Below are 14074 nucleotides of genomic sequence, written 5' to 3'. Positions count from 1 at the left end.
GTTCACACCAAATCCAGTGGGTCAAATTGAAAATAAACATGACCAACTTTATCTTGTTAGTTATTTTCTTGGTTGCAGTAGACAGTAGTATGAATTAATCTATTTTTATATAATTTAACTTTTATAATGGGAAATTTTATGAAGCAATGCACTCTTTATAAAAATGAGGAATATATTTGCCTTTTCTCTATTGACTCTCTCTCTCTGAGTGTGTGTGTGTGTGTGTGTGTGTGTGTGTGTGTGTGTTTTAATAAAGACAGGATCTCACGTATACTAGGTGACCCTTTTCTTATGTCTGAGGCTTGCCTAAAAATCCTGATATTTCTGCCTCTGCCTCCCTAATGTTGGGATTAGAGGCATGTATGAACACGTCTGGCTTAGTGTCTCTATTTTTAAAACCTTTACTAATTTCTATCTTTGAAGTTTCCATCACCAGAATGGGACACAGTGACACCTGAAGCCAAAGACCTCATCAACAAAATGCTGACCATCAACCCTGCCAAACGCATCACAGCCTCTGAGGCCCTGAAACACCCATGGATCTGTGTAAGTCACTTTCCCGTACACCCCAGGAGCAAAACCGAAGAATAAACTTCTAAGCCATTTTTCATGGGCTTAAAATAATCTTACAGAAAATGATAAACCTTAATGCATTTTTGACTTGAGGTATTTAAGAAATGGATTTGTAATAGCGAAAACCACCATTGCCGGTAGCAAACATTAAACTGCACAAATTGCTAAGTAATATTGTCTGCAGTAAGCGGAATGAGTAGCTCCCATACCAATTATTGATAAGACTTATGAGCAGGGACTAAGGAAATGACATGAAGACTTCCTGCATCCCAGAAGGGAAAATTTTACAAAGTCTAATTCTCTATCATTAAGCAGCCTTAGAAACATGTGAGGTTTAGAAGCTAGAGGTAGTTTTACATGGTACAGGACTGTCTTGCAGAAGCCCGAAGGGAAAACCAAGGAAATTGTAAGGGAATCTGAAAACTTCTGTAAATGTCTAGGGTTAGGATAGACTGCTAAGTAAGGGGAAGTTATTCTAGTAGAATGTGAGGAGATGCTTGCTACATGATCATCTGAGAGGTTAATGATCTTCATTCCTGTACCTTCTTTTCATCAGTGTGTGAGCTCAGTCACTGTTAGTCTTGATGAAACCAGGGGTTTTTGGAGGACACTCTGGCAATTGAATATTTGCAAGTTGACTGTACTCGTGTAGGCACCATTAGTAAAGATTGGATGAAGCTGAGACTCTTTATTGTCCCTGGTATGTTGTAAATATCAAGTCCCTCTTTCTCCTCTTCCTTTAGCAACGCTCTACTGTTGCCTCCATGATGCACAGGCAGGAGACTGTAGACTGCTTGAAGAAATTTAACGCTCGACGGAAATTGAAGGTAAGAAATTTGACTTTGTTGTGGGAGGCGTGAGGGGGTTGATTTGGTGAGCTGAAAACTACTGAAAGCAGAAGTCTTTCTTGCATTTTTTATTGGATATTTTATGTATCTACATTTCAAATGTTATCCCCTTTACCGCCCCCTCCATCCCCTCTCCCCCTGCTTCTATGAGTATGCTCCAGCTCACTCCCATCCACCTACTCCCACCTCACCACCCTGGCATTCCCATACACTACACTGGGGAAACGAGCCTTCACAGGACCAAGGGCTTCTCCTCCTATTGATGCCAGACAATGCCATCCTCTGCTACATATGCAGCTGGAGCCTTAGTCCCTGGGAGCTCTGGGGGCGCGGGGGATGGGGGGGATAGTGATATTGTTGTTCTTCCAATGAGGTTGCAAACCCCTTCAGCTCCTTCAGTCCTTTCTCTAATTCCTCCATTGGGGTCCCCATGCTCAGTCCAATGGTTAGCTGAAGTCTTAGCCAAGCTTTTAGCACTATAGATCTCAATAGTCAGTCCTCCTGCATCGAAGGGAAATGGAGCGTGTTCCATAATCAAGCCTGGGATGCAAGTCAGCTGGATGGGGCAGTGTGTGCTGTGGTTGCTCTCCTTAGAGAAAGCAATTGTTCAGTTTGATAATCTAAACACGGCTCAGAAAATTAAAGCTATCCAAACATCCTGAGAACCACAGGGTAGGGCTTTCAGGAAACAAATAAATAAAACAAAGCAAAAAAAAGCAGACAACTTGAAGTCTGCAACTAAAAATAAAACCCAGAGCTTTGTGGGCCCTAACTACATGTTTTAGGTCAGAGATTTGTTAGGGGCAACTATGATCAATTTCTCTTATTTCTTTGATAGGGCGCCATCTTGACAACTATGCTGGCTACGAGAAATTTTTCAGGTATACATGTTTGAACTCTGCTCTTTGTCCTCTGACCTTCTCTAATTGAGTGTGTGTGTGTGTGTGTGTGTGTGTGTGTGTGTGTGTGTGTGTGTGTGTCCTTAAGAGAGTTGAGAAAGTCTAATAACTACAAATGGTTAACACACACACACACACACACACACACACACACACAAGGAAGGGGAGACCCCTTACACTCCTGCAGTTCTCTGTAGGACTCCACTCATCCTGGACACCTAGGTCTCACACGTTGTGGGGGTCACACAAGTATGATACGTGTGTCTCATTTTTACTGATATTTCATAAAGAAACATGAAGATGCTTTTTTGTCTAATTACTATAGGGAACTGCGATAAGAAAGACTTTAAAATGAGTAATTTTGTGGAACCCAATTCTTACAGGCCTAATTTCTTTTCAACTAAGGTAGTGACTTCACATTCGTTAAGACTAATTACAAGGACTGAGGCTGTCTAATGAGAAATTACAAAGAGTTGGCCGAATGGGTACGTGGGGATGTCATCCAATAATAGTATTCCTCAAAATGATTGCGTGGGGGATAGGAAAAGAAAAAAAGAAAAAAAAGCTTGCATATAAGCTAAATTCAGCCACGAAGTTTCTTTTCTCTAAAAGTGATTTTCCACGATGGATGTAAAGCGTGTATTACTTCCAGGAAAGTATTTTTGTCTTGGAGTCCTCTTGGGTAGATTATGTTATAAACAACAACAAGGCATTCAAAAGTCAGATGTTGGCAAGTGCTAACCAGACATGTATGGAGTGGGCTGAGGCAGCAACTAAGTTACCTTTCATAAACTTATACTTTAGGGGAAGTCTTCAGGTGGGGCATGTCTTTAATCCCCGCATTCAGGAGGCAGAGGAAAGTCGAACTCTGTGAGTTCAAGGCCAGCCTACTCTATGTGGAGAGTTTTAGGCCATTCGAGGCACATAGTGAGACCCTGTTGAGAGAATGGAAGGAAGGAAGGAAGGAAGGAGGGAAGGAAGGAAGGAAGGAAGGAAGGAAGGAAGGAAGGAAGGAAGGAAGGAAGGAAGGAAGGAAGGAAGGAAGGAAGGCAGGCAGGCAGGCTGGCTTAAAGTTTAGATGTTTATTCTTCAAACACTTGTCAAAAATAGCGTTACTTTTGTTTTGGGGTGGGACTGTACAGCAGTCAGTGCTCTGACTTTGTTTTGCCCAGTCAGGATCTTAAAGTGATAATCAGCTGGGCACCATTATATGAGTATCAGACAGGCTTCAGTCAGTTCCTAGTTACTGTTCAGACCAGTGTTTACGGGACAGCCCTCCTTCCCACTTAGAAACACCATGAAGCATGGGCCGGTGAGCACCAGGCATACAGTTCCCGCTCAGTGACCAGTGCTACGCATCCAGGGCCTGTACTGCCCAGCTGTTATGTGTTCTATCCGATGTGTTAAACCATGCTGCTGCCTTTGTCGAGCTGTTTTCTAGTAAATGTGATTGATGCTTATGTGCGTGAGCTTAATGTCAGGTCACGAAGCATTAACCAATATGTATGACCTTAGACTAAATAGATATTTATTTCACCACAACCCATGAGTAAGTGAATCACTAGAAATAGAGGGATTTACATAGTATATGTTGTTACTGAAGAACTTCCTTTTCGAAGATTCTCCGGAATTAAAATCATACGTTTTGTTGATATTTTAAATATACCATTAAGTGTAAAAAGGGTCTTTATTAATAATGTTAATACCCACTTATCGATGCTTTAATTTATGTCGTGTTCCTTTTCACCGCTCTGCAAACTAAAAGCCATAACTAAAATGTGGATTTTTGTATTGCCTCTGAATGTTTGTGCATGAAAAACCAACTTTTGGACCCACCCCCTCCGTGTCGACCTAACACCATGAGACTCAGTTATATCCTGTAGTTCCTTCGTGTAGTTCCGTTTTTATTTCGAGTATTTCATTCATTCTATTCATTACCAGATATACTCTTTAAAGTAAACGCCCATACGTATGTGGTTATAAAGTTGTTTTTATTTCTTCTTTTCTCCCTGAATGTGGAATGTGTTTCTTGTGAGGTAAGGCGGTATCACACAGGACGGCTCTGCATCTCCCAGGCCAGATTGCTGCTTCCCTCAAACCATTGTCTTCTCTTTGCTTGCTATTGCAATCCAAATTACCCTGTTTGCTCTCCAGCCTGATAACTGCCACAAGAGTCCCCACGTGTCCCCTTTTAACCACAGGCAGAGAGTACCGTAAATATTGAATAACAGTCTCCATTGATAAACTTTAATAGCTTTGTCGCTAAAAGCGAGGTAAAATTAATATTTGTGTCTTTTAGGTAGACTTAAAATTGAAAACCGAAATAACGCCCCAAACCAAGGAAATAGCGATAAATGAAATGTCCATGTGGTTTTGTTGCAGCGAGGTGTTTCATTTCAAATGTCATACTCCGTGTGCTTAAATGACTGTGTATATTAACATTCAATGGGCCTATGTGCTTGTCCTCCGTACTGTGAGTGTTATACACCAGTGTTCTAGTAATTATAGTTATGCTGGCTGTTCATTGTATATGCACTCATATTTAAAAGGATGCTTTCTAGTTTTCACAGACTGAAGAAATTTGGAAAAAATACAAGCAATTGCTTAAATGCCCGTACAAAAAGCACATTTCCTATGAGAACCAATCTTTTAAGATTCCATTTCATTTAGATCTGGTTCCAGATATTATGGTGTTTAACTTTTCATTTCAAAGGGCTTTAAGAAGCCTTTATATTCTGATATTGATGTCTAAAAGAACACGGAATGCATTTTTATTACCATATGCTGAGCATTTAAAAAATTTGCTCCTGGCCAATAAGGTACCATCTGATTTTATATAGATATTTGTGTCTTCAGTCCAACTGAAGTTATCTAATTTTTTAAAAAAATACAGAGAAGACACTGGTTAGCCAGAGCAAATTTTTGCGAATGAAATTTCAACCTCTGAAAAGAGGAGCTTCAATGGCAGAACTGACATGGTCACGAGACACGGTGTGAATGAACGTGAAATCAGTCTGTCAGCTGGTGTCTCGAGACTGAAACCAACTTTCTGGATTATGAAGGATAGTCCAGCGAAAGTTCCAGTATCCTTTTCGGAACCAACAGTGAAAATAAAGTTCAATGCACAGCTGGCAAAGTGCTCAACTCCGTGCCACGAGCTCTGTAAGAATTTAGTTCTAAATTTGCTGGGTCAGAATCAGAAAAGCGATACTGTATTTCAGTGTCCTGTAAGCTCTCGCTCATCTGTGTGACCTTGACGGTTAAGCGTGTGTTGCCCATGTTGCCCATAACTCGGCAAGGGCACAGGATAAGATCTCGTGGTTTGTCCTCTCTCGGGAGGGTTTGTGGATAACTCTCTAAAGCAATTTCACTCTCATTTTGCAGCAGCCAAGAGTTTGTTGAAGAAACCGGATGGGGTAAAGGTAAGTTAAGCGGCTCTCTTAAACTCTCTCTGACTTTCAGATGCTTCATAGTTTAAATGTTACCTGCAAATCCCAAGCCTGCGTAGTTTATGTACTCTACAGTCCTCGAAAAGAGAGTGCAGGCTGAAGCATGAGAGACTTTAATACACAGACATGATTATCATGTATGATATTCTTTTTACTTGATTATGTATTAACCACGAAAACCAATATTTTAGATATAGTTATTATATAAAGTGAATGTTTCAATCATCTCTGCTTCTCCACATTCACAAACCACTCTGCTGACTGATGAACCTGCAAAACCAAATGCTTTTTCAAGTGATTATGATGTGTACTTGAAGCCCACAAAAATCTGGGAAAAGTTTATCTGAAAAATCCAGGCTTCACTGACGAAGTGTTCGTGCTTGGGCAGCTTCTCTAAAACCCATGAGTTCCTTGAATTTTGACCCTAAGCATTAAAGATGTGCTCGTGGTGCTATCTTGATCAGACACTAGGAAAATCTTCCAAGGAAAACAACAAAAATATTTTTACTAGGCCTGGAGAGATGGCTCGGTGGTTAAGAGCACTGACTGCTCTTCCAAAGGTCCTGAGTTCAATTCCCAGCATCCACGTGGTGGCTCACAATTATTTGTAATGGGATCTGATACCCTCTTCGGGTGTGTCTGAAGTGGTAGTGTACTCGCATATATAAAATAAATATATATATTTACTTTCTTGGTTATGGAACTAATGTAATACAACTTATTCCTACCAATAATATCTTGTTTACAGTGAGCTTATTTTTAATAATGTAACCTTATATTTGCATAATATTTGTTATCTTCCAGAAATCACCTAAATGTCTTGTTAATCATTTTCTTTCTCTTCCAATGACAGACGTGTACATTCCTCAACAGGTCAACACTCTTGGGAATTAATTAATATTCTAACCTTTGAACTTGACCCACCCACTCAGGTGGTCAGTTCTTATTGAGACATGGAACATAGGAAATCATTTGCTGGGTCCTAAATTCCTTACCTCATCACCTGTCTGAGTGTGACTTGGGAATTTTTACCTTTGGGGTGACTGAGCTCACTAGACTGCCGCTTCCCGTTGTTCCTCAAGCTAAATGTGTCTTCTGCTGATTTCCCTCGTTAGATTGCAATAATGACAGTGGATGTCTGCCTTTTCCCTGGTATAACAATGATGAGAATGTGAGGATTTTTACGTGTCCAAACATTTCCTTCTGGGTTTTCTGTACTGGGTTTTCGGTGCTGGAGAGCTCCCAGGTCCAATGGACAGTTATTCTCACTGGCATCCTGGTACAAAAGCACGATTTCCCTCCATCCGACCTATAAACACCTCTTCAAGAACAAAATGACTATGTATTCCATGCTTTGATGCTTTAAAATTCAACAGGTCCTGTTTTTTTGTTTCTATTTTTGTTTTTTGTTTTTTTCTTTTCCCCTCTTCCTTTCTCTTTGACTGGTCAATTCAGAAAAGGAAGTCCAGTTCGAGTGTTCAGATGATGGTGAGAACCTGTGTCTGCCAGATTTCTCCTACCTGGAAAATGCACACTTAGAAGTGAAAGCGTCTCATATACCTGAGTTAGTGGGAGTAGAAAAAGAGCATCATAGGTCAGCGCTAATCTGCACTCATAACACGCTACTCCACTTTCACATTACTTGGTTTTTCTCTGATAAAGGTTTCCAGTAGACAAGAACTTGAACCCTTGTCCGTATGCCCGTAATGCGTTTGCCCATCTGTGAGAGCAAAACCGGGTTTTCTATTTGAAAAGAAAGAAGCCAGGACATAATGAATGCTTGCTAGCACCAGGAAAAAAAATGCTGTAGGATTGGGTTTTTTTTGTTAATCAATCATCATAATTACTAAATTAATTCTGACACACCTGAATACAGTTGCCTTGGGTTTACAAATAATGTGAAAGTGATTTCGGCTTCAGCCCATTCTAGCTAAGCTTCTTTAAAAGAAGTATGTATTAACCTTACCTGAGTAAATACAATTCCTTATTCATGTCTTCTGAGAATAATACTGTACTGCTGATTGCATTCAGGTTTCAAGCAAGAAACATACATTGCTTCCATAATGTACAGTACATAAATTCACATGTACATTTTAGCGACAACTATGGTTGAACATGGTACTTGATAACTGACTCTTTAAAAGTTAGTTCTTCTGGTTTTTACTTAGAAGTTTCCCTGTTGTGTAAAAGACTAATGTCATAAATACTTCCAAAAAAGGATGCTGTGTGTGTCGTTCATGTGTGAATGTGGATAAGGGTTCGGGTGGTTGTGTACTTCGGCCCATAAGTTTGTGTGCATTTAGATACAAGTGTACACATTTTCACTAAAACAAGGCAGTTTTCAGGAACTACATCCTCCAGGGAAGCCCTCTTTCCCCTCAAAACAGGAAGAATAATCCAGAGTATTTCCCTTCCACTTGATGAACACTAAATACATTTAATCACGAGGTCCTGATGACTGGACAGGAAGTTGCTGTGTTTCATCAAGCACCCTTTCCCAATAGAACGTTACCTTGGGCATCCCTCTTTTTTGTGTAATGTAGCTTGAAATAACATAAGCACATTCTGATCCCTCTTCAACAGATACCCTTAAACCTTTACCTCTGTCCATTTTTGGCTGTAGCAAACTTCTTGTGTTCAATTGACTTAAAGCAAAAATTCCAAACCTATTTTCAAACTGCAGGTTGGTGGTTTAATCTTCAATAAGTTCTAGGTAAAGAAAATTTTCTCTCTTTCTGGATGCCACAGAGCATTGAATAACAATGCTATAAGCTAACTGTGTGACTGATATAAGCTTATTAAATAATGGTCATACCAATACCACACAAAGAAAAATGAAAAGAAGAGCAAAATATTATATACCTCAATTAATTCTGTTTCCTTTTGCCGTCTTCTCAATGAAAGCCCCCAAACAGCCTATAGGCATAAGGTTAAATGACCCAGAAAGCCCAATAATAATGACTTGTGTAGTCACTTGTAAATAGCCATTTAATATGCAATCCCTGTTCCTCTTTAAGTCCACAGGTATATTTACATTTATATTAAAACTATGGAGCGTGTCCCTTTAGAAAATAATATAAATGACTACATAATTTGACTGCAAAAATGAATGCAAATTTAAGTTTCTGTTTAATAGCCATAATGTAATATGTTATGCATGGGTTCAAACTGATGTTGATTATTACATTTCGGTATTTTACTCTGTTGTCCCAAACTCAATAAAGTTCCAAGCTCTTATGTGTCAACAAAGAACCTTTTCCGTGAGACATTGCCATATTTATTGGCCCTAAGAGCATCTTTGAAAATATGGCTCCGATGGTAGTAATTACATCCCCTATTAAGGATAAACTCACTTGTGTTAATATAAGGGCTTGGTCCCATTGGATGTACTCGGCAAGAATAACAGAACGATCACAAGCTACTGAGGTGTCTCCAAGCAACCATGAACAAAAAAGTCCTTTAACATAGAGGCTACAGAATGGAGTTTGATTTCTCCCACTTGAAGACGGATACCTAAGGAGACCCAGACTTATCATTTTCAGTAGAACACTTTAATGTTTGCATTTTGTCAAAAGAGGCAGGATTTTAATTGGATGAGTAGTAAACAAAGTAATGAGAGCTCCCCAGGGAAAAACGATCTATGAGAAGGGAGAAATGATAAAGGTATATGTTCATAGCAGTGAATAATTGCAGCCTGGAAACAGAATCTGCTTTCAAGAGTATGAAACTGGCTACAGCCTCATCATACTCTGAAGCCTGGTTTGAGCTCAGTGAAGCCACTCAGGGAAGGCAGAACACCCAAAGCAGCCACAGATGATGGCATTCTTCCATCACAGACAGGGTCCCAGTCTGTGTGTGACCTTCAGTGACTAAACATGCTCTTCATTTGTGTCAGCCATTATAGTCTTTCTCATCCATCCCCAGGGGCTTTTTACTCTCATGTCTGTATTTCTGTGTAAACACGCTACTTGTAGACATTGGCTACCAAGAAGACTAAGGCATCTCTGTTTCTATTTTCTGCATATCCACAGATAAACAACAAAGCCAACGTGGTAACCAGCCCCAAAGAAAATATTCCTACCCCGGCGCTGGTATACCTGAACTCTTGTACCCTTCTTAAATCCTGCATTGTTTGTTGTTGTTTCTCTCTTTCACTAAATCAATATCTATGTATCAATACTTCATTTGTTGTTGGTTTTGTTTGTTTGTTTGTTTTGCTTTCAAAAGATAGAGGAAGAGAACTTTATGTTGTTTCGTTGTTGTTTTCTTTTCGTGAGGTCATTGTCAAGCAGTATGCTTCTAATATGAGGCTTCTCATTTCATTGTGGAACATCATGCTTCTCTCCGTCCGCAGTTGGAATTCCTGCATGTCGGCTTGGAATCACAGGAGAATGTGCTTTGGTTACTCTTAGCTCTTTCTGGTGTTGATTGCTACTGATCGTACAATGGTTTCTCTTTCTGCAAAGTACATGTTGACATCAAGGAGAGCTAACAGGATTCTTGCAAGATGACATGAAAAGTAGACCTTATTCAGAGTTCGCATTTCTCTCCCATTGAAAGACAACCTTGGCTTTGCAAGACTTCACTTTCTGAGATAAAGAGGCACTGCCTACATCAATGCTTTTTGTCTGTTGTGTTTCAAATTAAGTTGTCACTGTTTCACTTTCTTCCACAGAATGGGAGTGTATACCTCAGAAGGTTAAGCTATCAGAGACAGTTTGGTTCATTTTAATTAAATGTACAGAAGTAATGACTTAGTTCCTTCCACACATTGGAATAGTGTATTAAAATTCAAAATCTGAATACTGACATTTAATACATGGGTTTTATAATTTTGACTTATGATTCCTAGAAATTACTTTTATTCATTACTGTCACCAGACTGTTATTGCCATTGACTTACAAATGTTAAGCATTACTTTAATTGGGTTGACCAGTAGGCTCAATTTAAGAACATTTGAAGGAAAAGACATATAGAGATAGAGGGTTATCAGGACTGAAAGCATAGCTCAGTGGGAGAACATTTTCGTAACCTAGAAGAGACCTCAGTGTTCAATCCCTAGAAAAAAACATATTTTCTTAAAAATAGGTTAAAAAACAAACAAAAAAAAAGGCCAAAAAGTTAGCACATTATAAATAGTAAAGTCAGTTTTGCAGCTGAAAAGGAAAGAAGCAATGGTTGGATTTTTCTAAGGGTGCTGTACAGGCTTTCCCTTGGGGAAATGCCTGTGGTGGGGAAGACTGGCCATGGTTATAGTAACTCACAGGTGCCATGGTAGCCGTTAGTGGATGCAGTAAGCATGCTATTGTTGTGTGAACACTGTGTCTTTTTTTAAATTAAAATTTGAATATAATTTTCTGCTTAAGAATTTTCTTACAAAAAAGTAGGTGAAATTAATAGTTTCTTTATGGAAAAACATTGCTATAAATACTAAATAATAAATTTTATATAAAATGTGTCTTCACAAAGAATTTGATGTCTTCTCGATATTTCTATCTATGGTGTTCTTGGCCACTTTCTGTGAGACAGACAGACATAGAATATTCAGTAGAGAAGAAAGGAAAGCTTAATAGTATAGATATGAAGTTTATAAAGCAGAAATTTTATTTTTATGTGATTAGTATAGGATGTATCAACAGTGTTTCCAATGATTGCATTTTATTATTAGTTCTAAAATATTTAAGCCAACTTTTTAAAAGTATTTTTTAGAAATTGTTCATGTGCTTTATGTGTGTTCTTTTGGATAGTTTCGTGGGGGGGGAGGAGTTATTGTTATTGTTGATGTTTTTAAGTGTGGTCCAGTGTTTCAAGGGTATTCAGCTGTGTGCTGGTTATAATAACATCAGAGTTGAGTCCCAAGGCAATACAGCTGGGAAAAATTATCTTCACAAAGTTTTTTGATATCTTCTCAGATATTTCTATGTGTGGCACTCTTGGCCTGTGAGACAGACAGAAATAGTTTTCAGAGGAGAAGAAAGGAAGTACTGCCCGGGTTAGGGCTGGTGAAACAGTGACTGCCTCTTTAGGTCTCCAAACTGCAAAGCCTGCTCAATCACCTATCAAGAATAAGGTCTTTTGCATGTTGCTTCTAGGGAGGTGTGTGATCTCATGGGCTCACCAGAAAGGCCTCCACAGAGATCCTGTCAGCTGCTGACAATCCCTTATCTGGCTTTAGCTCTGTCACTATTTAGTCTTGTCTGTTGGCCCTCTCTGCTCTGTCCCACAGACCAGTAAGAATGTACTTACCAAAACAAACTGTTTCTTTCTCTATTTTGTTCTCGCTCAGGAGCCCCAAACTACTGTAATCCACAACCCTGATGGAAACAAGGTATTCAGAGAGAATCAACCCCATTTGCTCTGATAAGATTACACATCTCATCAAATGCCCTGTGCAAAACCCAGTCATTATCTCAAGTGGGAAAGAAAAAAATTATTGGCCATCTTTTCACCACATGCTCTTTCAGGCCTAATTTAATTCTTCTAGAATTATCCATAGACTTCCTTCAGATCAAAATGAATGACAGTCTGAGAGAGAGAGAGAGAGAGAGAGAGAGAGAGAGAGAGAGAGAGAGAGAGAGAGAGAGAGAGATCAATGATCCCTTAGTCAATTAGAAAATGGAAAATGGAGTAAGGGTCAGGCTAAACACTTGCAAAGTCTTTGTGTCGAGATGACTGTGTATTTTAAGCTATTCTGTGTGGTCCTTTTATTTCTCCATGTCTGTTTGTGCATTGTACAATAAACACAGCTTGAAATTTCAGAATTTCTTGCTATCATCCCCATTGTCATCAAGCATAATGAGTTTATAGGGTTTTTTTTTTCTAAAACACCATGTTGCTTTTGAGCTTTTCCATTGTCTTTTGTTGTCACAGTGGTTTTGTTGTTTCTGGTTGCTTGTTTTTCAATTCCCTGTTATTGATGACATCACTGGTGGTGTTACTGTTTACTGTGAATTTGAAGAGAATCGGGGAGTTCCACTTTTTGTTAAATATGTTTGTTGTCGGCATATATGAATTATAGTAACATACATTTAAGTAATATGCTGAATGAAGACTAATGTGTTCCACCTGTTGTAAGCTATGTGTATACTGTGTTCATACCAACACTCACATACATGTTTGAGAGATAAAATGAGATATGTTCTAAATGTATTCTGTTTCCACGTATAACTTATTATACATTATTATATCTAAGGGAGGAAAATGCATCAGGCTTTTCTAAGATACTGCATAAGTCATGGGTCTTTTCCTTACTCTAATCATTAAGGATCGAAGGATAAGAAAATATATTTCATCTCTGGTTCAATATTTAGTTGGCCCATGTTGAAACCATCAAGTGTTTTGTGTCTTCATCTGACATGTACATTAGTGTCATGACTCTGGACATGTTCTAAGTCCCCAAAAGATTTGAGGTAGTCAGGACCAGCACATATGAGAATAATGCCTTATTGGCACTACCAAAGGAAAGACTAGGCATAGCAGCTGGAGTGGACACTGCCGTAATTCTAGCTCTGTTATTTGTAAGAGTTGCTGCATGCCATTCATTGCTTACATGAATTCATTTTCTTTAAGTGCATGGGATTAACCTTCATTTTGAGATTAAGTCTGAATGCTACATCACATTAAGGAAATGCATGGGTGCTTTTCTTTGGTTTTGTATGTGTGGAGACTCTGGACATTACTTAGTTTATCTCTTTGGTTTAAATATTATATATGGTACTTATATAAATAAATGGCTTTCTAAAAATACCGAATCTATAAATGGACACTGACTGGGATTTTTTTTTACTGTCCTCCAAACCCTGTTTTCCATTCACTGAACATATAGCTATTAACTGGAATTTCGGTCCCAGTTATTTTCAGCTCTGGCCTTTACTCATTAAATAATGATTACTTGCGAATACTACAATATATCTTTACTAGAAAACATTTTATTACTAAAGTGCAATAAAAACATGGATGAAGCTCCTTTAAGAAGCGCCCCTCCTCCAGCAGCTGCAGTGCACTTGTAAGTGTGTCTACTCCTCTCCCTCTTCCTTTGCACTTTTACCAAGACGTTTGTCTCTTCATTGTGGGAAGAGGTTTCTTTTATAACGACCAACACTTTCTGAGTTAGGAAAGAATGAAAAGAAGTCTAACTGACCTTGAAAATAAATTATTCCTTATGATTGCAGTGTCCTAAAGATAAACCTGAAACTCTGACAGCTACGTTCAGCCCGGCTCAGCTCAATAGTCCGAGCTTCTGAATCAGATGATGGAATAAACTGCTCCACTCAGGTGGAGGGCAGACAAATAGCAACTTCTCTA

At 38.9% G+C, this 14074-nt stretch overlaps 1 protein-coding gene across 3 annotated transcripts in view; it reads left to right on the top strand.

Moving 5' to 3' along the window:
* The window catches only part of Camk2d (calcium/calmodulin dependent protein kinase II delta), a 264785-nt gene that overhangs the window by 209836 nt on the left and 40875 nt on the right, over positions 1-14074 (top strand). The window contains exons 10-15 of one of the 3 annotated variants that reach the window (XM_032897359.1): positions 424-546; positions 1317-1400; positions 2260-2302; positions 5705-5742; positions 9801-9860; positions 12057-12098. In XM_032897359.1, the coding sequence (XP_032753250.1) occupies positions 424-546; positions 1317-1400; positions 2260-2302; positions 5705-5742; positions 9801-9860; positions 12057-12098 (390 nt within the window). The remainder of the gene's footprint in view (positions 1-423; positions 547-1316; positions 1401-2259; positions 2303-5704; positions 5743-9800; positions 9861-12056; positions 12099-14074) is intronic. The other 2 variants (XM_032897360.1, XM_032897361.1) reach the window with 2 other exon arrangements.

The sequence above is a fragment of the Rattus rattus genome, chromosome 3 (genome assembly GCF_011064425.1).
Source record: "Rattus rattus isolate New Zealand chromosome 3, Rrattus_CSIRO_v1, whole genome shotgun sequence".
NCBI classification, from domain to species: Eukaryota; Metazoa; Chordata; class Mammalia; order Rodentia; family Muridae; genus Rattus; species Rattus rattus.
The sequence above is the reverse complement of the archived record's forward strand: the minus strand, read 5'-3'. Positions and strand labels throughout refer to the sequence as shown.